Source organism: Pezoporus flaviventris, unplaced genomic scaffold (assembly GCF_033815535.1).
Source record: "Pezoporus flaviventris isolate CSIRO_AGI_PZ_B2104156 unplaced genomic scaffold, CSIRO_AGI_Pfla_v1 ptg000091l, whole genome shotgun sequence".
Taxonomy (NCBI): Eukaryota; Metazoa; Chordata; class Aves; order Psittaciformes; family Psittacidae; genus Pezoporus; species Pezoporus flaviventris.
Genome location: NW_026892639.1, coordinates 307,260 through 330,875, shown reverse-complemented (window position 1 = coordinate 330,875; position 23,616 = coordinate 307,260). Strand labels below are relative to the sequence as shown.

The window sequence follows — 23,616 nt, the reverse complement described above, 5'->3', positions numbered from 1 at the left end:
GAGCACAAAATTTAGGATTCAAAAGGGGACAAAATAGACTCGGAGCAAAATCAGGAGCTTGATCTGCCCATTCAGCACAGACCTGGGATGCCAGTCCCAGATCACATCCCCTAATACAACAGAAGGTAAGTCTTAATTAGTCCAAATCTAGCCCTCGGTTTGTCCTAAATGCATTCCCACATCGCTTGATTCCAGCCCTCCAGCTCACTCACTCACCCTCTTCAGGCACTACAGTGCATCTTTCAAGGGAGCTGATTTGCAGTTTAAGCCTGTAACACATCCCTGCAAGGCATGTTTGATGTGGCTCCAGGTTTGCCTGCGAATGTTTCCATACAGCTCTAATTAATAGCAACAACAATCACTTTTTAGTCATGGGAGGGAAACCCTGGTGGGCAGAGTGACTATTTCTCTCCCTGCTACCACAGCCTTCTCTCTCTAGGAAACCTGAGGGCAAACTTCCAAACGTCTTTCCTCTTCTGCAATATATTCCAGTGTGTGCAGCAGCCCTGCAGGGGAGCCATGCTTTGTAATGAAAAGCAGTGCATTTGCTCTCACTTATATATGGGATAATAGACCAGGTGCTCTGTTTCATGAGTAATCAGAGTTCCCAGGTGGACAAAAGCTAGACCAAGTAACTCATTTCTAGAGGGAGTGTATTATTGCACTTTCAAACAGGGTTTCCATTCAGCTCTCTGTTATATTTTGGAAAGCTATTGGTCAGAATCAATTTCTTGGATGGTTTCTCCTCTTTTTCTCCCTTCTTCTCAGACACCCCCTAAATCAGAGAGAACATTACATTATTTTTAAGCAGTAGAGAGGAGACACCATGTTTCTGATCCATCTTTTCTCAGTGTCTAATGCAACAGCATTCACAAATGCTATATCAATATAGGTGATAAAGTCCCACCACATCTAGTGACTTGATTTCAATAAGACTGGCCATTAGCAAAACTCCTAGGACCTTCTCACCACCACTTGAAGGTGAAAACATTGAGTAACACTCAACAATGCACTCAATTTGAAGTTAACATGTAAGTCTGAGACCTGGTCAGACTGGAGAGTGTCTGCAGCAAAGTCTTGCACTCACATTTTGGGTAGATGCTCATAGCAACATGAAAACCCTCAACCATGGAAGCTCCTTCAGCCTCTACATGGGATATTCAAACAGCACTGAATGCAGTTAAGCACACAAGCATCCTTATAAGACTAAACATTAATATCTCCACCCAGACATAGACAGGGTACAAGTGAATCAACTTTCAAGACCTAACAAGCTTGTGTAAAACTCTTCCTCTGATGGAATCCACAAAATTCACACCATGTGTCTCCAAGAACCAGGAGAAAGGGTTTTCCAGGATATGACCAAGTTTTTCCAGGTTCCCCAGGCACCCACCCTTCCTTGCTGAACCTGCATTGGATGTGGCCAACACCCACGACCCAGGTGTACACCCAATCCGTTCCTTCTGTAGCATCAAATTGGAGAGGTCCTTGAATGCAGCCTCCTGTTACTGGCAACAACATCATATAATCCCATCCACAAGAGATGATCCCCATTATTCCCAGTGAGCAGTTCCTTCCGGAGTTCATTCCTTCAAGCATTAAAAAAAAACCTTCCTAACTTCCATCATAAAGTTATCTGCGACCAACTTACACTATTGCTCTAAAGCCAGCATCATCATTTAGCTGAAATAGGTGTTTCACTCTCAGCACTTATCCCCTTGGCGTATTTCCTACAGAGTAACCACAGCCCTTCACACAGCCGTTGCCTGGGCTTAAACAAGCTGAATTATTTTAATCCTCCCTTCTACAATAGGCACTTTTCCCTTAATCTTCCTAGTAGTCTCTCTGTACCTTTTCCGCTTTGAGTTCAGCTGCTTTTGAACTCATGAGACTTAACTGTTCACTCTGCACTGCCATTCCCCACTGCTTTCTCCACTGGCATCAACACATCCTCGTCTCCGTAAGAAACAGCTTTGTAAAGATCCTTGGCAAGGTACTCTTCTGAGAGGTGTGGATGTACCAAGCTGATGTGTTCTTGAGAGAGGTGCGCTGCCTACTACGGGACTATGAGCGATGTCACCAAGAACAAGCAAGCCTCATGCACTGCACTCACTGTTATCCACTGCTGTTGTTTCACATGGGCAGCAGGGACACAGCCAGGAGCAGTCTGAGGACTAACATGATGAATTAAAAAGCCCTGGGAGAATGGTGAGGGACTCTGGAGCACAGGGAGTTTTCTCATCAGTTCTCCTGGTCCAAGGGAAGCTGTTTGAAAGGACCAGTCAAATCTGGTGAATCAACAGATGGGGTTCAGCTACTTAGACCATGGAACTGGCGTTGAGAAACTTATCTTTGAGGGCTGGGGGGGGCCTACCTGTCAGAGAAAGGGAAGAGCATCTTCACCAGCTTGCCAAGCTGTTGAAGAGGGCTTTAAACTGATGTTGCCAGAGGAGGGGAATCTCAATCTATCCCACTCCTACCAGTTTGATGCCAGTGCCAGCAGGAGATGCCCAGAGACTGGGAGGTATCATAGGTCAGCAGAAAAGCACCTGAAGAGCAGCACAAAGGAATTCCAGCCACTCCAGCCAGTCAGTTGGCTTCATGGGGCACCCAGCTTAAATGACTATGCCAATGCATGTAGCATGGGGAATGAACAAGGAGGAAAAAGCTTTGGCAGGATTGATGAGGAGAAAAGCTGCTGGTTGGCTTAGGGATAGACAATGGTTTCATGAATGCAGGTCTGGCAACACCAGCTGGCAATAACAGCTCCCTGCTACCAGCTCCAAAATGCTTTCGTAGACAACTCAACAAAGCAACAGAAACCTCCTCTCTGGAGCTGAGCCTGAGCTGCTCCACGTGGCTCATGCAGGGGAATTTGGTTTCTGAAGAAGAAACCTTTTACATTGCACTCTGAGGTCTTAAATATTATTGCTCCCTGTTGAGTGTGGGTTAAGGGAGGATAACCGTGGTACTTTACTCTTTGGCTCTTTTGCAGCTCTTGTAAAGGCATATAAAAACAATAATGAGCAACTCCACCACTTTAAGCAGTCAGGCAATGATGAATGAGACCCACTACAACACTTCTGCATTTGCCAAGCCTACTCTAGATTATGCTTGAACCTGTTTTAACCTTAGCAGTTAACCTCTGGCATGGTTTAATCCAGCTGGCACATAAACACCAGGCATGCTCACTCCCCTCTGCCCCAGCAGACAGGAGGAGTACTGGGAAAAGGGAAAGCCCCTGAGTTGAGATAAGAACAGTTTGATAACTGAACTACACTGAAATTTAATAATTATAATTATCGTAATAGTCATAATAATTTTAATGAAAAGGAGGTAATAAAAAGAAAAAGAGGAATAAACTTCTTGAAACCCAAGTGATGCTCTATACAACAGCTCACCACCCCCTGACCGACGCCAATCCCATCCTGAGCAGTGATTAACCCTTCCCAGCCAACCTCTATCCCAGCTTCTATCCTGAGCCTGACATCATCCGGTTTGGAATATCCCTTTGGCCAGTTCAGGTCACTGTCCTGGCTGTGCTCCCTCCTGGATTCTTGTGCCCCCCCTCACTGCAGAGCATGGGACACTCAAAAGTCCTTAGTTAGGGTGAGCTCTGCTCAGCAATAACTACAACATCCCTGTGTTATCAATGTTATCGGAATCCTAAATCCAAACCACAGCACTGTATCAGCTTCTAGGAAGCAAATTAACTCCATCCCAGTCCAAACCAGGGCAATCTCCTTTTCCACATAGTTGCCATTGCAAAGCATCCATGGTGGAGCTCAAAATAAGAAGACAAAGGAATGGTTTTCCCTGAGAGGAAAGCAGTATTTGCTTCACAGCTGGGGCTGGGTTTTTAAGTGTGCTTTACCTACTTCCTAAACCTCAGAATTCTAAAGGAACAGATAATTCTGTGTTACTAGCAAAGGTGGGAGGAAAGCTATGGAATTCAGCATGGAAGTGTCTTTTTATGACAGTCTGGCATGAAAAACAGAGGGAAAGAATAGAGCTAAGCATTATTACCAGCAGTGGAAGCTCATACAAGTGTCCCTCACTCCCTTGAATTCTAACCCTTTCTTGGAGTTAAGATCACACATGCAGCAGAGCAGGCAGTTGATGTCAGGGTTGGGAGAGTATCACCTCGCACCATTAGACATGCTTGTGCTTTCCCATGGCAATCTGTGCTGCACAAACTGACACAGTTTGCAGAGAACCCCCAAACGAACTGGCATCAATAGATGAGCGCTTGGGTTCCCAAAGGTGCATTCATGTGATGCTGCACTTGGGGATCCATTCTGGAACCCCTGGAAAATGTGGTAACTTGAAAAAAGCTTGGTGTTGATCCTACTGTGCTGTGTCTTGCTTTTACTGTGAGGAGCAGAGGAACACACGTTCCTCTTCATCCTTGGACTCAGCTGAAGACCTTTATATTGCTTCCACCACTAGAAAGTCTGCCCAGCTCACAGCCACCAATGAGCCCTTCACACCCAGTGCAAGTTTGTCTAAAGGACTAAAGGCACATCTGATAATTCCCTGGTGCCTGCAGGAAATGAGCTGAACTTGGGCTGCAACACATCACTTATGGATACAGGCTGAGAGCACTGGGCACATTCAGCCTGGAGAAGAGAAGGCTTCTTAAAGGGAGACCTCAGAGCAGCTCCAGAGCCTAAAGGGGCTGCAGGAAAGCTGGAGAGGGGCTTGGGACAAGGGCCTGTAGGGACAGGCCAAGGGGAATGGCTTGAACCTGCCAGAGGGGAGACTGAGATGAGCTCTTAGGCAGAAGCTCTTCCCTGTGAGGGTGCTGAGGCGCTGGCACAGGGTGCCCAGAGAAGCTGTGGCTGCCCCATCCCTGGCAGTGTTCAAGGCCAGGTTGGACACAGGGGCTTGGAGCAAGCTGCTCCAGTGGAAGGGGTCCCTGCCCGTGGCAGGGGTTGGAACTGGGTGAGCTTTAAGGTCCCTTCCAATCCAAACCATTCCATGACTCTGTGTTTCTGCGCCAGCATGGTCCCTCGGGAATACCCTCTGCTGCAGCCCCTTGCCTATCTCTCCAGCAACCTCCCTGATCTTCACCAGCCTGGGCACTACTCTGAACAGCAGGCTCCCCTTCCCCTGGCCTTTCCTTCCTCTCCCAGCACTGAATAGGTAGAGAAACCCAGTGTGGAGTTACTGGAAACTGTCTCTCAACTCAGGAAGCAAGGCACAGGAACCATCCCTGCAGGGCTGCCCAGGTGGAGACCTCAGGAAGTTGGGTTTCCCCACAGCTAGCAAGCATCATATGCATAAAACTGGGGTTTAGTGCATCACTGCTGTAATAAGTGATAAAAACTCATCATCTGCATCACTGAATAATTACCACCCTTAACATTCAGTGAGACAGCAGCCAGCATCTTGACTGAAACACATCACATTGATGTGGCCTGAGGGGGAACTTCTCAGTTCCCAATAGCTGGAAACATCTCAAGCCTGGATGTGCCTGGAAAGAAAGTGAACTTATTTTAAGTAGGACCATGAAACACTGCAGGGAGATGGAGCTGCTTGGGCATGCAGCTTAGAGGAGGGGCAGACCGAAAGCTTTCCGAGCATGTTAGTTTCTGTTCTTATCATATGTAATGGAAGTGTGTGTGTCCTTTTTGAAAGACAAGTTCAATTACAAGAACATACTTGACTCATACATTTATTTCTCCTCCTGTTAGAAGGAAGCGTGAAAGACCCAGAATACACAAGCTACAAGGGCTAACAACAACAGTGTTAACAACTCACTCACACCTCTTGCACGATTACTTTGCAAATGGGGACTGTACCTACCTGATCTGCCACAAAATCAATGCACAAAACATTTCCCTATCCCTGGTGACTAAACTGTCCTTGCTTGAGCTCTAGAAATAGTGTGCCACATCGATTTACCTATGGTAGCTGAGCTTTACTTTAACCCCCTGCAAAGGGTGCCATTACAGATTGGTTCGAAAAGTAGGAGGAAAATACACTGCAATTAATTGTACCAGCCAACAACCCACAGCACACCAAATGGAGGAACAATCTTAGGCTTAGAAAGACCCTTCCACATTTAACAGCATTCCAAAGTGGAGGGGAGGCAAACATTTTTACTTAGGGATGCTGTTTAGCCTGCAGGCGCTTGCAGCAACTATCTGGGGAATAGCTGCGGATGCTCAGGTACACTGTCTACCTGACTTGCAAATGCAGTAAGCAAGGCTATCAAAGTGGATTTTGAGTGAAGACATTTGTAGAAGAAAATCTGTTTGGTTTTAGTTCCTTTCAAATAGGAATGATGGATATTCTTGTCTTGCACAAAATCACAACCTATGTCATTCTCTGAGGCCGTGCTAAAAGCAATCCCCTCCCTTATTTAATTTTTAATCTATTTTGAAACAAAATGTGTGGTAATAAATATAAACCAGGAAGACAGTTCTTGCCCCAAGGAGCAGTCAATTTTATTGTCAATCTGAACAGAGTAGCGTAGATGCTGCACTGACATGTATTACAGAGGCTCAGAGCTGGGAAAGCGCCTGTTCCTCCCCATGCCCTGAGGAGAGCAATGCAAAGTTGAAGTCAGCTTGTGCATCCCAATTCCTGCAGCTCAGGTTCACAGCAGCACCATGGGCCCATTCCCACTGATGGGAATTAGGCAGACACAGAGGTAGTTGGTTGGAGGGGGAAAGCTGTTGCACATGGAGTTAAGCTGGGAGTGGATCCTGGTGAGACGAGGCAGCATCGTCCCCATACGGGTTTTGGGGTCTTCTCCTAGTCTTCCTCAGTGTGGCCACATATACATTGTCTTTGTGATGAGCATCACCAAGAGTGGTGCAGGGCACCTCCCACCCATAGCTTTTGTCCTGTGCATGCCACAGGGTAAGTTACCAGCATCCCCGTTTACTACCCACAGAAATTAGCTGCTGGCAGATTGGAGTCAAAGAGTTAACTCCCAAATCCAAATAGGTAACCTAGGTGTTGAAGGGAAATGGCAGCATTTCTGCCCACAGCCTCCTGTATGTGGGGCGGAGCAGAGGGCACAGCAGGAACAAGGCTGGAGGGCTCCATAACCAAGCTCTCTGCCTTTCCCACCTCCGAAAGAGCCATAAGCACAAAAGAAGTCACACCACGATGGTCAGGGATTAATCAGAATGGCAAAGCTGAGCAAGAGAAAGCGTTAAAATGCTTTAAACTCCTACTTTCGCCACCTTTTCCCAAACTTGGGAGGGAAGAAAGGGATTCACATCATCGCCTGGGCCTTAGCTTAAAAATGAAAGGATGTCTCCATTCTCCCAGTCCTCCTTCCATGTTTCCACTTTCTTTCCAAGAGATGGGCTATGGGCATTTACTGCATAAACCACCCAGCACCATGAGGCTCTGGTACACCCCAGATCCTTGTGGTCTGTGCAGCCCATATTGTACATACAGCGCTATATTCCAAAGCTATTCCTGAATAACAACCAGCAGGAACATCTCAGACTTTCTGGACAATGTGGTGGGATAGAACAAATTGTTCTTGAAACAGAATTGATGACGCTTGTTTTCCTAAGAATTTTATCTCCTAACCTCTCCCTGCTTTGTCTCAGGTTCCTCAGGACTCCCACAAGCTCAAAGCAGGGTAAACCAGGAGCAGCTAACATCCATACTCATGTACCCACCTTCACACGCACACAGATCTGCCCCTAGGTTGTTTCCCCATGCCCCACGGGTAGCACAGCTTGATGCATACTGGTTTTTCCTTCCTTGTGCTGTCTATACTGCCAGAAAAGTGTAAGCTGTCTTCTTGTTGCCAGGCTGCTTCTGGAGAAAGTGGGGCACACATGTTGCTGGACAGCTGGTTGCTGTCAGACTAAATGTATAATACTCTTATTGACCCTGCTTCTCCTTTGTGGACTTGAGCTTGGGTCCCTTCCACCTGCCAGTTTTCATGAGACTTGTAGAAACCAACTGGTTTGGAGACTTCTTCTGCTCTTTTCTCTCTTAAATGGAGGCAAAATTGCTCAAACATTCCACAGTCATGAATCAAGGCTAAAAGTAAACCAGAAAGCTCAAAGGATGGTCTATCAGAAAACATCTTGCTCTGAGACATGCCCTTTGAACAAGGAGACTAGTGTATGAAATCTCCCTATTCACTGAAAGACAGATATGAGTATATAACTCAGGGTTAACCTTAATAACAAATGATACCAGGTTTGCCTCAAAACCCATGTAAAATCTCCTGGGTTGCATTCAGAAAGCATTTTCTGATGGAAAAATCCCAATGGAAACGCTCAGACTGATTCTGAAACCAGAACATGAGCTCATGGATCTCTGTCTCAAAACCCATACTTGTTTCTGATCTGAATTTGGTTTTCTTTGAGCCAACCTCAGGACTTTGCTTCCTCCATGCCATAAACACAATTTTCTCCCATTTCTGTCTCACCTTCCCTGCTCCTGCCAAACCAAAGGTGTAATTTAAGTTTCTGAACACCAAAGTACCCAGCAGAGAAACTGGTTTTAGTAACTTTAGAGTCCTATGGGCACTATAGGAGGCTCTTGGACATTTTTTGAGTATTGTCCATGAACACCATAGAAAAATCTTTTGTGGTCTACTTTTCTCTGCAGAGAGGCAGTTGCTCAGAGACATCATCACAGGACTGACCTCTAAGGGTCTTTTTGTACTACCAAGTGATAATGAGAAGAGAACAACTTTTCCAGGGATGGATGCAATTGTGGAGGCAAACAGCATGATCTCACTCTCACTAATGTCTTCAGGAGGCAAACTCCACTGGGGTTCAACAGAAACAGGATTGGTTTTCAGCTCAGGACTTGCTTTCTCCCACAGCTCATCCTTAACAACCACCTATAGCACTGCATCTTCTCCGTCACAGCATCCCTCTGCTTTTGTTTGTGTCCCTGTAATTACATGAACCCTAGAAGGAGCTCGTTGCAGTTGGTGTAGAGCAGCAAACAGCACTCATGTTAATTCTGTTGCAATCCCTTGTCATTGTCTTGATAGAAACAAATTCGCTTGTTATGCATGTGGATATCATATGTATTTCAGGAGAAGCTCCATCATAATTTAGCATTAGTTAATGGCTACTTAGAGTGTTCTTGGAGCATCTGGAGAAGGGATGGTGGCTGTGGGATTCATCGCCACAGTAGAGTACAAGTGCTGCTCAATGAACAAGTGTGACGCTTAACATCTGGCACGGCAACTCCTTCTTGTAAGGAGGGCATGACACGCACACCCTGTCTTGTCACACTACTCATGAGAACTGTTTCAGTGTTTTACATAAAGATGGGGAATATTGTTGGAGAAGCTACAACAGCAGCAGCTTTCATGAAAGCTTTTGGGAAAATACATGTTTCTTTTAACTTAAAAAAATAGAAGAATCCCCAAACATTAAATGCTTCAAAGAAAAAGATTAATACACCAGATCTATGTGGCTGCTGTAATCAGTCACAACCTCCCTAGCAAAGGAGGAGACAACATGTCAGGTTTGGGTGATATAATCCAACCAGTGTGCCCATTATGTTGAACAGAAATTGCAGTTCCAAGCAGAATTCACAGTAACATTTCTGGTCCATGTTTTCAGAGAAAAAAGAAGAAATCCTGTTCTAATCCAATGTCCATCCCATCCGTTCCCACCCAGTAAATCATCACTTTCCAGGGTTTAGAATCTCTCCCCTCTCCTGAAACAATGCTATCAACCATTTGAGATCAAACTGAAGCCTCTCTGATACCCTGGTTCAGCTCTCACAGGTTTCTCCATCACTGAAAACCTGTTGCTGAGTTAACAGCTCTATTGATGCTGCTGTTTCATGCATGGTAGGCAAAGATGGATCACACATGCTGCTCTTGCAAAGTGTAGCAGGTGGTGGTGGAAGAAATACTGAGCCTCTAATGGATCTGTCTACATATACCATCCATTTTAGTGCCAGAGAGCAGTGGAGTGTGGTGTTGAAAATTTAGATAATTAAGGGTTAAGCATACATTAATTTCCCTTATTGGTCTTTAACTCTCCACTGCAATTAATTTAGTCCTTTATCATCCCACCTATGGCATACTGCAATGATGGGGTTTTGCCTGCCATTGAATGATCCCTCATGGCAATTACACTCTCCTCTCTGCTGTACCATGGCTTCAGCTCATCATTTTCTACTTGAGCTGCAGGAAGTAAGTTACCTGTCACAGTGGCAGAGATTTGAGCCCTTCAATTTTCCTGCTCACGGTACATGCAGTGAAGTCACCAGAGAGCATTTGCTTGGGTTTATTTATTCTCTTCTCCCAGCCTAAGATTAATTTCTCTCTAACCTTCAGTTGAACAAACAGTTTGAATCACTGTTTTGGGATTCAGCCCCACAAAGCGAAGTCCTTCAAGACTGTCCTCCCCTACACGAGTGTGGGATTGCTTGGAAATAACACAACTGAAACAGCAGTCACAGGGCCCTGATTTTCCTCTCAAATTCAAGTCGCTGAGGAAATCACAGCGCAGAACTGGCTCATGTGATGGGCAGACAACTGAGCAACTTCTACTGCATGTGAAAAGGCCCTGATGGCCCAGGTTCCCCTGCAATGGGCTCCTCTCTGGAAATACAACCAAGTAGAGATGAAGCCTCCCTTCATCTACCTCACTCTGAGCAAATATATGTGTGTTTTCCATTTTTCTTCACTTCACGCTCCCTGAATTAACACACAGGCTAAATCCTTTCTTCAACAGCAACAGCAACAACAAATGAGCAAAACAATTCTGCTTTTCTTCAAATAATGGAATGTGCTTCAGTTGTAAATATTCATGGCTGGATGGAAATTGTTTCTTGGTGGGCCCTGAGCATACTGGTGTCAATCTGTTTAAATGTCTCACAGTCTCTTTTTACCTCCAAGGGGCAATTTTGTTGTGGTGGTGCTGGTCTCATAGATTAATCCACAGCAGATGGTGTCAGACACATCCACCTGATCTAGCTCATTTTCCATCTTAGCTTGTTGAGCTTGTGATCACAGCTATTCACAGGTCTGGAAGTCCCGATGAGCTCCTAGAAGACCATTCAGGTTCTGCTCATCCCTCAATATAGTGAAGACATTTAAGGCTTTTTTCTTAACCCTTCAGCAGGTGCAGGTGGCAAAATAAGCACTGTCTTTTAGAACCTGCAAATATAGCCACAGTCCATGATTTCTTCCCTCTGGAAGACCTGTGTTCCCCCTACCCTTGCCTCTCTCATAGCTGGGCTCATCTTGTAGGAAAGAAAGCTTTTCATGGATTTGTTTCTTGCAAAGAGCTCATCCTATGGAAAGCCACATGAAGGGTCATATCACAGTCAGCAAAATACTTTCTATATCTTTTGAGTATCATATACACTTGATATAGCTGTGGCAGTGACACATGCATCAGGCACCCTGCTCAGGCCCACACTACCATGGTATCTGAGCAATATCATACAATCATGGAATGGTTTGGGTTGTAAAAGGACCTTAGGATCATCTAGTTTCAACTCTTTTGCCATGGGCAGGGACACCTCACATTAGATCACGTCACCCAAGACTCTGTCCAACCTGGCTTTGAACACTGCCAGGGATGGAGCATTTACCACTTCTTTGGGCACCCTGTGCCAGCGCCTGAGCATCCTCACAGGGAAGAGCTTCTGCCTTGTATCTAACCTGAACTTCCTCTGTTTCAGTTTGAACCCATCACCCCTTGTCCTATCACTACAGCCCCTGATGAAGAGTCCCTCTCTAGTGTCCCTGTAGCCCCCTTCAGACACTGGAAGCTGCTCTGAGGTCTCCATGCAGCTTCTCTTGTCCAGGCTGAATATCTGCCTTTTATTGCCTACAGCCTGACCACAGGTCCCCCTGACAGCCAATTACTGTGTAATTCTGCTGCATCAACCAAGCCCAATCTACTCCAGGTAGAAATGACTTTAATGAATGCTTTTGTGAAGGCGTAGGAGGGACTTGCAGGCACCAGGCACTGCCAGAGGAGATGGAGAGGCCTCAGATGACCTCTTTGTCCCTTCTGCTGTGAAGACGGCTGCGCTCCTCAGGGGGTGCCAGGCACATTTTCTCAGTCAAGAGGAGCTGAATGATGGATTTGAGGGGTTTTTCTCTGCTGTCTCCTTCTAAAGCGAATGGGGGTGGTTTCAGGAGATGGAAAAGGGCAGGAGCTTGCTCAGAGAGACAGTGATGGGTTTATTATGGAATCAGAGCCGTGATTGCCATGGACACTCCATGTATGCAGAGCTGTCAACAGCTGCGCATTTTAGGCTAATCTTTCCCATAGGTCAGTAATGTGAACTCACAGAGGGAAAGGTAACCATCCCCCAAAACTGGATCTTGTGTTTCATAATCACATTGAAGACTGACAGCGAATTGAGCTCAGAGAGGCTGTGATTCCCCCATCCCTCGCAGTGTTCAAGATCAGGTTGGATGGGTCTTGGAACAACCTGCTCTAGTAAAAGGTGTCCCTGCCTATGGCAATGGAATAGAACTTTATGGTCTTAAGGTCCCTTCCAACCCAAACCAGTCTGGGATTCTATGATTCTAGAAAAAATGAGACTCCTCTATAGCAGCAAAGAGGGATACACTTCCTTTCTATTATGGATTCATAAAATAATTCAGGTTGGAAGGGACCTCAAGAGGCCACCCGGGTCACCACGGAAGTCAGACTTGTTTTCTCCTTTAATCAAGTGAGAGCTTCTTTGCCCTGTGGAGAAGGACTTGGGGTGCTGGTTGATGAGAAAATGAACATGAGCCTGCTTCAGTGTGCGCTCGCAGCCCAGAAAGCAACCGTATCCTGGGCTGCATCAAAAGGAGCGTGACCAGCAGGTCATGGAGGTGATCCTGCCCCTCTGCTCTGCTCTTGTGAGACCTCACCTGGAGCATTGTGTGCAGTTCTGGTGTCGTCAACATAAAAAGGACATGGAACTGTTGGAACAAGTCCAGAGGAGGCCACGAGGATGATCAGGGGCTGGAGCACCTCCTGTATGAAGACAGGCTGAGAAAGTTGGGGCTGTTCAGCCTGGAGAAGAGAAGCTGCGTGGAGACCTCATAGCAGCTTCCAGTATCTGAAGGGGGGCTATAGGGATGCTGGAGAGGGACTCTTCATTAGGGACTGTAGTGACAGGACAAGGGGTAACGGGTTAAAACTTAAACAGGGGAAGTTTAGATTGGATCTAAGGAGGAAATTCTTTCCTGTGAGGGTGGTGAGGCACCGGAATGGGTTGCCCAGGGAGGTTTTGAGTGCTCCATCCCTGGCAGTGTTCAAGGCCAGCTTGGACAGAGCCTTGGGTGCCATGGTTTAGTGTGAGGTGTCCCTGCCCATGGCAGGTGAGTTGGAACTTGATGATCTTAAGGTCCTTTCCAACCCTAACTATTCCATGATTTGATGATTGTTTCATTTCTTGACCACTGGTTTCGATTCCTGCCTGTTTCTGCATTTTGCTTCACCTCCAGATGCTGTTTGATACAGATGGCATGGACGAAGAGCTCTCATCTGGCCTCTTGATAAGTGGCTGTGATAAATGGGAATCGCTTAGAAGACAAGGGTGGTCCTTGCTCTCCTTCAAACGAGCAGCCAGATGCACAGCCAAGGCCAGGGGCAAGGGAAGGCTGAGCCCACAGCTGGGTTTTATGTACAGAAGTGCTTTGTCTTTCCTTCTCCAGGGCGCTCCCCATTGCTTCATCTCCCTTTGCACTCAAAACCTGACCTCCAGTTGCGCTTGGGCTATGTTTCTTTCTGAGATATCTCTGATCTTTAGAGTGTCTCCCATCTCAAACTCCTAGAGAGGAGTGTGCCTGGCCAAGAAACAGCTCCAACCAGAACAAAACACTCATTTTACAGCTCATTTTATGCCTAAATGCTCAAGGAACAGAGAAATGCAGTCCAGATAAACGTTGGATAGAATGAGAATCTGCATGTCTCAAGGGCATGGTTTGCATGTCAGCCAGAGATGTGACCCAAGAACAATCCACCTCGATTTAGATGCCCAACAAGACACCACCAACAGCAACACGATAACCCTGCCCTCCCTCCTGTGTCTGTGCCCATGCACTGACACTCAACAGCACTTGCAAACTCAAGATGTTGTAATGCAGACTAGGAAGGCTGCACAAAGATTGTGCTTCCTAATGGAAGAGCTATCAGCTTGTGTAAAAGGAAGCCCAGAAGTGCAGATCTCATTCTGGCATCTCAGACTCTGGAGTAAACTTTGGGAAAAGTAATGACTTTCCAGGTAAAAACATACGAAACAGGAAGAAGGAATGTTTATTCTGAATGAAGCAGCCACCATCCTGATTGCTTTCTGTAGGAAAGTGGATGTTATATAACAGGAAATGAGAATGTGCTAGTGAGGCTAAAAAGCAGAAGCTATTTACTAAATACTAGCCTCATGGGTACACTGGAAAGAATGGGAGAAAACATATGCATGGAGAAAGATTGACAGAAACTTGTGCCTCAGAATAGAACTATTCACATGAGATACGCCCCATTGTGCGGACACTGTCTGACAGTAAGGATGTGTATTGAAAATAAATGAGTTATACCCTTCTATTGTCATGGCCACTGAAAATAAATAGACATCTGGCATTGAAGGCATAGCAGACACAAGTTACCGTGTTACCTCTGAAATGAATAGGGTGTAAGAGGAAGCACACACTAAAGATCCCATTTAGTGAATGACCCAGCTGGAAAACATGCTCACACACCAGAACCACTCACAGCCCCAGCGCCACTGCCTGAATAGATCTTACAGAGCTTGGGCACTGGGGCTCATTTTCTCAGCATGGTGGGACTGAGATAGCCCATTCCCTGCTACTCATGTTCGTGGTCTTTACTCCCACATCAATCCATCAGTCATTCTGTGTTTGCCCCATGGACACAGTTGCACAGACTTTTCTACCCTGTTGCCCCATGCAAAAATCTCCTGCAAGGCTCCCCTGCCATGACCCAGTTCATTCCATTTTGGAACATCAAAGAACCACGTGTGAGCCACACCAAGAGGCCCAGGAACACCCCCTGGGATACCCAGAAAATCACAGCAGTGCAGACGAGCTGCTGCTTTCCCATGCTCAGCAGCAGTAGGATGGGAAGACCTTAATGTCACGTCGAGCAGCATGGGCACAGCTCCTCCAGAAAAATGCCATCTGTGAGGTCATTTTCAACCAAGACCTCCTGGGAGGAGGGATGCAGGGGAAAAGGAGGGGTTTTCCTTGACTGCTGCTGTTATCAGGCTTCCCTCCTCCAAATACTCCAAGGGAATGGATTTGTCAAAGCATGTTTTGCCAATTTGCTATTCTTCATTGCTTTGCCTACAGCAGAGGCCCGCATAATCTTATCTGCTGCTCAGTGCATTGCAATGCCAGCTCAGGGATCAGCACATACTCTGCTACGTCCTTGCTGTTCCCTTTGGATGTATCTCTGCAGAAAAGCTTAGGGGGACTCAGTCCTCTGGGCAGATCGTAACATGGGGAAATGTTGTCTGAGAGGCATTAGACCTTTTCCTGGGGAGAAGGAACAGAGAATGTAAAGAAAGCACAGCTCAAATCCTGTTATTAAAGCAGTGACGGAGAATTGAAACAACCAAGTGGAGGAGGAAGGAGGGTGAAGTCACGTTTTCAAAGTGCCAAGGCACTGTCATTACAGCTTCTGCTTTCCCATGCAGCAGAAGCAACGTGTGCTTTATTCAGGGCCACAGTGCACACAACACACACCCTGAGCATCAAAAGGCACTGCTGATGCACTAACAACTGGCAATACTGCACTGAGTTCTTTAGCAGTGCCTTAGAGCAGTTATCTGCTTGGATGCAGCAAAAGTACTGCATCTTCTGCTCCCAGCTGCGTGAATTTGGGGAGAACAGAAAGAGAGCAGGAGCTCTTTGCTATGAAGACGTCTTACAAAACTGCTTTGGGATTTACAGCCTCTGTTTCCTGACAGGAAAGAAAGCAGGTTCCGGTGAGGATGCTTCTGTTCCCAACCGGTGATGCAGCAGAATGGATGGGCTGTCACAGAGCCGCTGTGCAGTTCAAACAGGTTGTTGGTGATTAAATGCAAAATTCATCTGGGACATGAGGTTCTCATTCAGCCTGGAGGCAGTTCAAAGACCTTTACAGCTTTCTCCCTGTAGAAAGACCAACTCATCCTTCAAGCAGACACTTTTTGCTGACTTTTATTCACTGAGAGGTAAAGTCTGGAAGGAAAGCAGGGCTGCTGTGTCCCTTTTGAGTGCTGCTCCCTGCATCCCCATAACCTGGACTCAGTGAGACAGAAGCACCTTCCTCTGTTAGAAAGGCACAGAAGGCAATACAGGGAAGATGTTGTCTTCTGGATTATCTAGCATCTGTTTGGCAGAATGGGCTGGAGTATTCCACTGCACTGTTTCTGCATCTGCACAGGACTTTGACAACGACAAGCACTGTCAGTCCATAATATCCAATCTGTTCCTAGTTGGCCCTAACCTCTTTTAGCAGAGCAAGGATTTATTTAGCATTAGGGAATGTTTTGTTCTGGAAAATACAGTATCCCCCATGGACAAACAATACATCATGATTTCACAAACAGCTGCCTTGAAAACCTACATGGTCAGGGAGATGACACCCCACCGTGTCCCAGGGAGGCTGCCAGGTCCTGTTCCCTGTTCCTGTCTTAGATATCTGAGAACAGGACCTGCTTTTTGAGTCCCACAGATGCACTGTTTGCTTGCTGGCTTTGAGGCTTTTTGGTTTTGGTTGGTGTTTATTCCATTACTGGGAAGCCCAGAATAACTCCTTCTCCCCACACCCTCGCTACAGTTAGGGGAGGTCTGTCCATCCTGTTGGGATCTGTCCTTACTCCCCAACTCATCCATCCCCTGAACTTTGGCATGTTTCTCCTTTTCTATGCCCTTCTCCGGGCTCAGTCACACATGGCTTTTCTTTAGCAAACTCTTCTCCTAGCGACTTTCTTGCTACCTTCCTACAACTCTCATGACCCAGACTCTGCTCAGATCTGCTCAGGGAGCAGGAGCAAAGGAGGAGTTTGCCAAGATATCCAGTTTGAAATGGGCAAGGCATCAGTGCAAAAAACTGAGGCATAAAAGTCTATGTTCCTGCTTTAAAGAAGGCACAGTCTGGGTGATGGCAGTGACTTTGTACCAGGAGTCAGTTGGACTCATTTGCTTGGAGATCCCAAAGCAACACAGGTAGAAAATATTCCCTTCTCCTAAAACCAGACAAAGACCCTGCTGACAACCAGACCATCACAAAATTGTTATAGCACCTGCCTATCTGCAGGACATACAGCAGTGAGCAGCACAAGCAGCATCACTCCCAGAGCAACAACCATCTGAAAGCTGTACCATTACTGCCTCCAAGGATTACTGACCCCCCCCAGCCAGCTCAGTTGGTGTAAAGAGACTGGCCAGGATGGTCTGAGAGCAAAGTACGGCCAAATTCAGCCCCCAGCCTGCTTCTCCGCTGGGACATGACTCAAACCACCAGCTCCCTCTGCAGCCCCATGCCCAGCCCCTGCCCTGCCCCAGCAGCACATGGGGAGCATCACTCCTTCCAGGCAACCTGCTTGTTGTTTTTGACTTGAAGCTGATACTTCCTGGCAGCCAAACTGCCCAGGCCAGCCTGCACTGCCACCACTGTGCCATTCAGGAGCTGTAAACGGAGCAGCATCTGCTTCCTTCAGGATCCTCCGGCTACCCAGCTCGCTCCATCTCCCCACCAGCCTGAGAGCAGACAGGGATCAGAGCTGAGCCTGATTTCTTTTCTCCCTTCTTTCCCCCCCCACCCCTTCCTTCTGTCTGACACAGCACCAGGAAGGCACCAGCTGCTGCCCACACCATTCACACTAGGATTTATGAGCCACGACCACCAGGAGCAAGCAGAATATTTCCCCCTTCCGTGATTTCAGCAATGCTAAAGACACTTAGGGAAATACAACTGGCTAATGGACATCACTCAGACCACCCCCAACAGTTCCCTTTCTTGCTGGCCTCTTTCCAGCTCTCTCTCCTTCATTCAGCTGAGTAGTATTCACTGGCCATAGCAAGAGAACCCCAAGCCCCTTCTGATGCTTAACAGCGACCTATCTGATGCCCTGGTCTGACACCAAGCAGCATGAACCTTGTGCAGGATGAAGGCTGGACTTGCTGCAAGCACCTTGCAGGGCTGGCCCCACATAATCCCTCCAGCAAACAAACTTCAACTCAACAGGCTGCCTCTTCCTCCTCTGCTGCACCAGAGCCCAGCAAGGACCATCCACTCGTCACACCACGTGTTGGCCAATGACCTCCAGTGCTGTCCCGGTCCTGCAACACCACACCACCACCATCCACACGCCCAGAGAAGAGGAAAGCAGAGTGTCTGCTCATACTCACAGTTTTGAAGTCCTCATGGCTGCACTCCTGGCCTTTGAATTTGCAGTACAGCATCATATCCTTCAGGTCATGGCCAACCCGGGCCAGGAACTCCTGCATGTTGAAAACTTTTGGCTTATACTGCTTAAAGTTGGCCTTTTCCTGGAGGATGGCTAAGACAGCCGGGTCAGCCAGGTGCGGGTTAGGGATCTGCAGGTTGACATCAAGCAGAGCCAAGAGCTCCCCAGCGTGGTACAGGTCATTGGTGGTGAGCCGGGAAAAGCGGAACTCGTTGAGGTTACAGATGGTGACAGCAGGGAAGACCAGGCTGTTTGCCACAACCTCGTCCATTTTGGTCACATGCTGGTAGGAGAAGTAGAAAGCCACCCGGTCGGAACTCTCAACCAGGAGGAGACCCAATGAGCCCACAAAGGCCAAGGTCCAGAGCAGGCGCCGGATGGTCACCGGCCCATAGACAAAGACGTGACGGATTCCATGGAGCGTGGAGGTATTGGCAAAAATCTGGATGCTGGAAGGCTGCAGGCTGCCCATGCTGCCCTCACTGGTGCTGTCCTTCAGATCCATCAGGGATAGTTGGTTAAATCCTGGCACTGCTTTTTGGGTCAGTCCTTGGCTGGAACTGGGATCCAGATCTCTTCCTTCCCCTTTCAAAAGTGATTAAACCCTTTTAGAGCAGCAGAGTCTCAGGCCGGCTGCTGCCAGTTTCTCCCACAAGCTCAGCAGTAGCTTTAGAAGGGGAAAGATTTACATCAAATCCATTCAAACTCTCGCTCTTGATTTCCTCGGAGCGATAAGAAGGGCTCGTTTTATTTAGGGAGACACCAAGGTGATGTGGAAGAGATGTGGGTGGGCAGCAAAAGCTGAACCAATGGAAACAGAGTCCTCCCCCTACACACACACACATGGACACACACACGCGCCAAAGGGAGATGAGATTAAGTGAGAGACCGAGCTTAAAACAAGCCAGCTCGCAGCCTGTTAACTAGTGCGGAAAGCCCAGGGATGCTGCTGCTTGCAGAGCACTGGGGCTTTCAGACCCGTCGGGTGATGCTCCCCGTGCTCCTGGGATGCGAGCTGCTGGATTTAAGCATCTCTCCTCCTCCACACCCCTCCATTTTGGGCAGGGCTTCAAGAAATACCACCCCAAAACTCACCCTGCGCTGCCGGTGTTGTTTCTCTCAGGGGAAGGTGGGCAGCTAATTCAGCAGAAGTAGGAAAGGAAAGGGAGGAGGGAAAAGGAAACACTAAAAGAAAAGGAAAAGGAAAAGGGGGGGGGGAAGTTGCTGCCTGGCTCCACGCACACACATACACGCAACCCGAGCAATAGATGAAGCCTCTTCTGTCACACAGCAGGTCAGAGCAGAAAATGAGCAAGGGCAAGGCTCAATGGGGAGACGCAGCGGGAGGAGAGGGGCTGCAGCATCTCTCATCTCTGTCTGTCTCCGAGCTTCCCTTCACCTCAGAGAAGCGCTGAGTCCTGCATCGATCCAGAGCCCTGCAGCAGGGCGAGAGCCCAGGGGAGAGCAGGGAGAGGAGGATGCGATCCAAGACCCCCAGGCAGGAGGCGCCTGAGGCTGGAGGTGGCTGTGCCTCAGTGGGACCAGGGGGAGAAGGGCTGAGCCAAAAAGCTCCTACAGCCCCTGGGCTCAACCCACTGAGGACTTGGAAGGCTTTTGGCCAGCAGGATCTCCAGATGTCCTGTTTGGTGCTGAAAGACAGCAGTGATTTGGGGAAGATCCAGATGTGTGTTCAGACAGGAGGCTTGGAAGGAGGAGGTAGCGGAGGCAAAGTGGGAAAGATTTTCTACCCAAGAGATGCTGCAAAATCCTGTAGCGATGCCTCCGTGCATGAAAGCATCCTTAGTGGACGCTGCAGGAGGTGGGAATGAGCAGGATTCAGCCTAAAGATGAAAGGTGCTGGCGTCTGAGTGGCTCCCCTCCATCCTGTCTCAGTGCACAGCAGTATTTCTACCTGCTTTTGCTCAGATCCTGGATTAAAACTCAGTTTCAGTCTCTGTGCAGCACCCAGCACTACAGCTGGGGAGGGTGCCAAGGGCCATGCTAGCAACTTTTCCAGCTTGGATGAGGTAGGAGCAGAGGGTCAAAGCACAGAGTGAGCCTGCCACAGTCTGCAGGGCAATGCCAAGTGAATCTCAGCCACCCATGAGGTTACCTTAACAACAAATCCAAAGGTTATGTGGGGCAAAATGAGCCCAGTGATTGAATTTAATACCCCCAATGCTGTTACCATGAGAGCAGACCCTGAAAGAGGGTTTGACCCCATCAGCTCTTCAGGTGCTTCACATCCATTGGTAAACCCCTGACTCCTTTGTCCCCTGGCCATTCCCTGGTGATTTTCACCCAGGGATAAGATGGTTTCCGCTTTTCCAACCTCCAAAGCCACATTGGGCCCTGATAGCCAAAGGCAAGCTCAGCTGTGGCATCCCCCAGCATGGATTATCCTATGGCAGTATCCCTCAGCCTGAGCTACTGATCCCAGCACTGCTGTATGGCAGCACAATGCTACTTTCTCTGTTTCATACCACATAAACTGAGGCAAAGAGAGGACAAAGGGCTTGTGAGCAGTGCAAGCCCATTTGTGGCTGAACAGAGCTGTGCCCCTTCTTTATGAAGCAGAACTTCAGCCAAGATGAAGCTTTACAAACCTCCTGCATCTTGGCATGCCCTTTCCAGGAGGGATGCAGAAGACAGCACTGAGCAGACCCTATCAGCACATGGACCAGAATTAAAGCAGTTTAGGACAGTGTGGGCACAGCACCCTTGTTCCTGAGCTCCGGACTTCTCCGCCTGTCTACCCCTGTGCTCACCATCTCCCCACAGCCAGGGACAAGACTATTTTCCTCAACAAAATGGGAATGGGCTCCCTTTCCCACCCATGACCAACCCATTTGCAAATCTCCCTCCTCTCTCCCCATCTGCATTATTTGGCCTGGTACGTCGATGCTTTCATTTATTCACCATATGCACTGTCTTTACAATCCTGTTGTCTGTAATTCATACCATATACCATCTGCTGCCTTTGATTATTTAACTATGGAGACAGCTTTGGCTGCAGTCTGCAGGAAGAAGCGCTGTGCCCAGCAGTGCTGCCTGGCATCAGGCTCTGCTCCACTGCCTATGGGGCTTGGGGACAAACCAGGGACATAAATGCTCTCCAATGAGTGCCTGTGGCTCAGGCACGGTATCCTGGGAGCCAAGGCAAGCAGCTCTGGTTGTCCCTAGGGGTGCACTATGTGATGACACCCATAGGGGAGATGGGCTGTAAGGGATGGGAGGAGCTGTTGCCACCTCTCACCACCCATGTAAGCAGCCTCTCTGCAGGTAGATGTTCACGGTAAGCATAAAGCAGCATGGCTGGTCCTGTGAAAGACCCTGAGATAGCATAGCCCAGCTAAGGGAGCATTCCCCTTCCTCTGGTCACCCAGGGAATGGCAGGGCATCGCTGGGGGGGGGCGTTGAAAGAGCTGCTTTGGGAGCTCGTAGCCAAATCTCAGCCCCTGAATACTCCTCACAGACCTCTCTGCTTCAAATCTCTTTCAGAAAGGACAGAGGAGCTGGCCAGGGCCAGAAGATACATCCCTTAGGAGGAAAATCCCATTCCCCCACCCCTTACAGAAATGAAGTGATGGAGGGGGCAGCACTGAGGCACCCAGGGAGCGGATTCCGAGCTCTCTCCCGTTAGTACAGCCTGTGCCTGCCCTCTTGTGTCTTAAGCCAAGGCTGCACTGCTCAGAATGAGGGACCTCAGCCCTGAAACACGCGGGAAACGGGCTTATTTGGGGAGGGAAGGGACTGTGTGACCCCCTCTGCTTCCACATCCCCACCTGAGCGTGTCCCAGGGGAGGGTTTGCAGCGGGAAAGCCAGGAGTGGCCTTAGAGGCAGAGCAATGGGTTGATCTTAGAATAAAAGGAGATGCTTTGGCCCCCCTGCGTGGTTCAGCACAGGGTCTCCTGCACCCTGCACCAGAGCCCTCTCCTTAGCAATGGAAATGGATGCATTTTCTACCAATTTATTGATCTTTATGTTTCCCTCTGGGCTTGATTAGGGAAAGAGAAGAAAAGAGAAAGCAAGGACGGTTGCAGGCCAGGAGAGCTGTTGATCTTCCCCGGCCCGGCTTTAGAGTGCTACTGTCATTGCAACGAGCACCAGAAGAACATTCCCATCAGTTTCACGGGATGCTGCTTCTGCTGCTTCACCTTGGGCCTTGCAAAGAACAAGGACACCAGAAGGGGAAGCCAGGGAGCAATGGGACAACAACGATGACACCAGGAAGAAGGACTTCGTTTTAGATGATTGTGGTCCTATGAATCTCCCTCCATTTCTCAGCCTTTCCCTGACCTTTTTGGACTCTCATGTCACCTACCTGCTTTATTGCCAGTATCTTCAATCTCTTGGGGAGCCGGAGCTCCACTTAGCAGAGAGAGCTCGGCTACTTAAATAACTCTGCCTTTTCAAATGGGAAGATAATGCTGAACGCTGATGTTTCCCCTGAAATTAAATCCCTTCCAAAGTAGCTTTGGCTCAGTTAAATGGCTTTTAATGCATATATAAAACTGAGATTTTGATTGGTTTTCAATGTGTTTAATATTATGCTTGGATTTATAATGGGGTATCAAATGCAAGCAATGAAAGAGAGAAAAGAAAGAAGTCTCCTTGAAAGAAAACCAAAAATATTCATATAGCTGCACGTTGGGAAGACTTTCTAAAGGAAGGTGTTGGAAGAGGATGAAATGATACCCACGTCCTCCAAATAAAGTTGCTGATAAAAACATCATATTGACAGAGAGGCAAAACTGCATCTTCCATTGGAGGAACTATTTTGAGGGGAAGCTATGCCTGGCACCCCCCCGTAGCAGAGAGGATGCTCCAGGATACCTTCCTCCTCCTCCTCCTCTCCCTGCAGAAACACTATAGCACATTAATAGCTCAGTGGTGGCAGAGCTGAGCCTCCAGTCTCCAAATCTGGCTGGTGATGGGGGGGCAGAAGCTCCCCTTGATGTGTAGAGATCACTCAGAGCCCAAATCAGCCAGAGCCTACAAACTGAGTTACATCTACAGATTTCATTACAGAAAGGGAATGTTGGGTTTGCAGCGGTGTTTTCCAGCAATAGGAGCCACTTGCTCTGACATTCCCAACTTCTCTGCAATAACTTGGATTTGTCAGCCCTCTCTGCAGGGTTCAACCAGGGTTTGGGGATGTTCATGTTAGTGTGGATGGCACCCGCTCAGTGCGCAAAGTGAGCTGCAGGGATTGCAGGGCCTCAGCT

The 23,616-nt window shown here is 48.0% G+C and overlaps 1 protein-coding gene across 2 annotated transcripts in view; it reads right to left on the bottom strand.

Moving 5' to 3' along the window:
- The window catches only part of LOC133280874 (acid-sensing ion channel 2), a 431,335-nt gene extending 412,043 nt beyond the window's left edge, over positions 1–19,292 (bottom strand). The window contains exon 1 of one of the 2 annotated variants that reach the window (XM_061475913.1): positions 18,329–19,292. In XM_061475913.1, the coding sequence (XP_061331897.1) occupies positions 18,329–18,892 (564 nt within the window). In that variant the 5' untranslated portion in view covers positions 18,893–19,292. The remainder of the gene's footprint in view (positions 1–18,328) is intronic. The other variant, XM_061475911.1, reaches the window with a different exon arrangement.
- Positions 19,293–23,616: the final 4,324 nt, after the last annotated feature.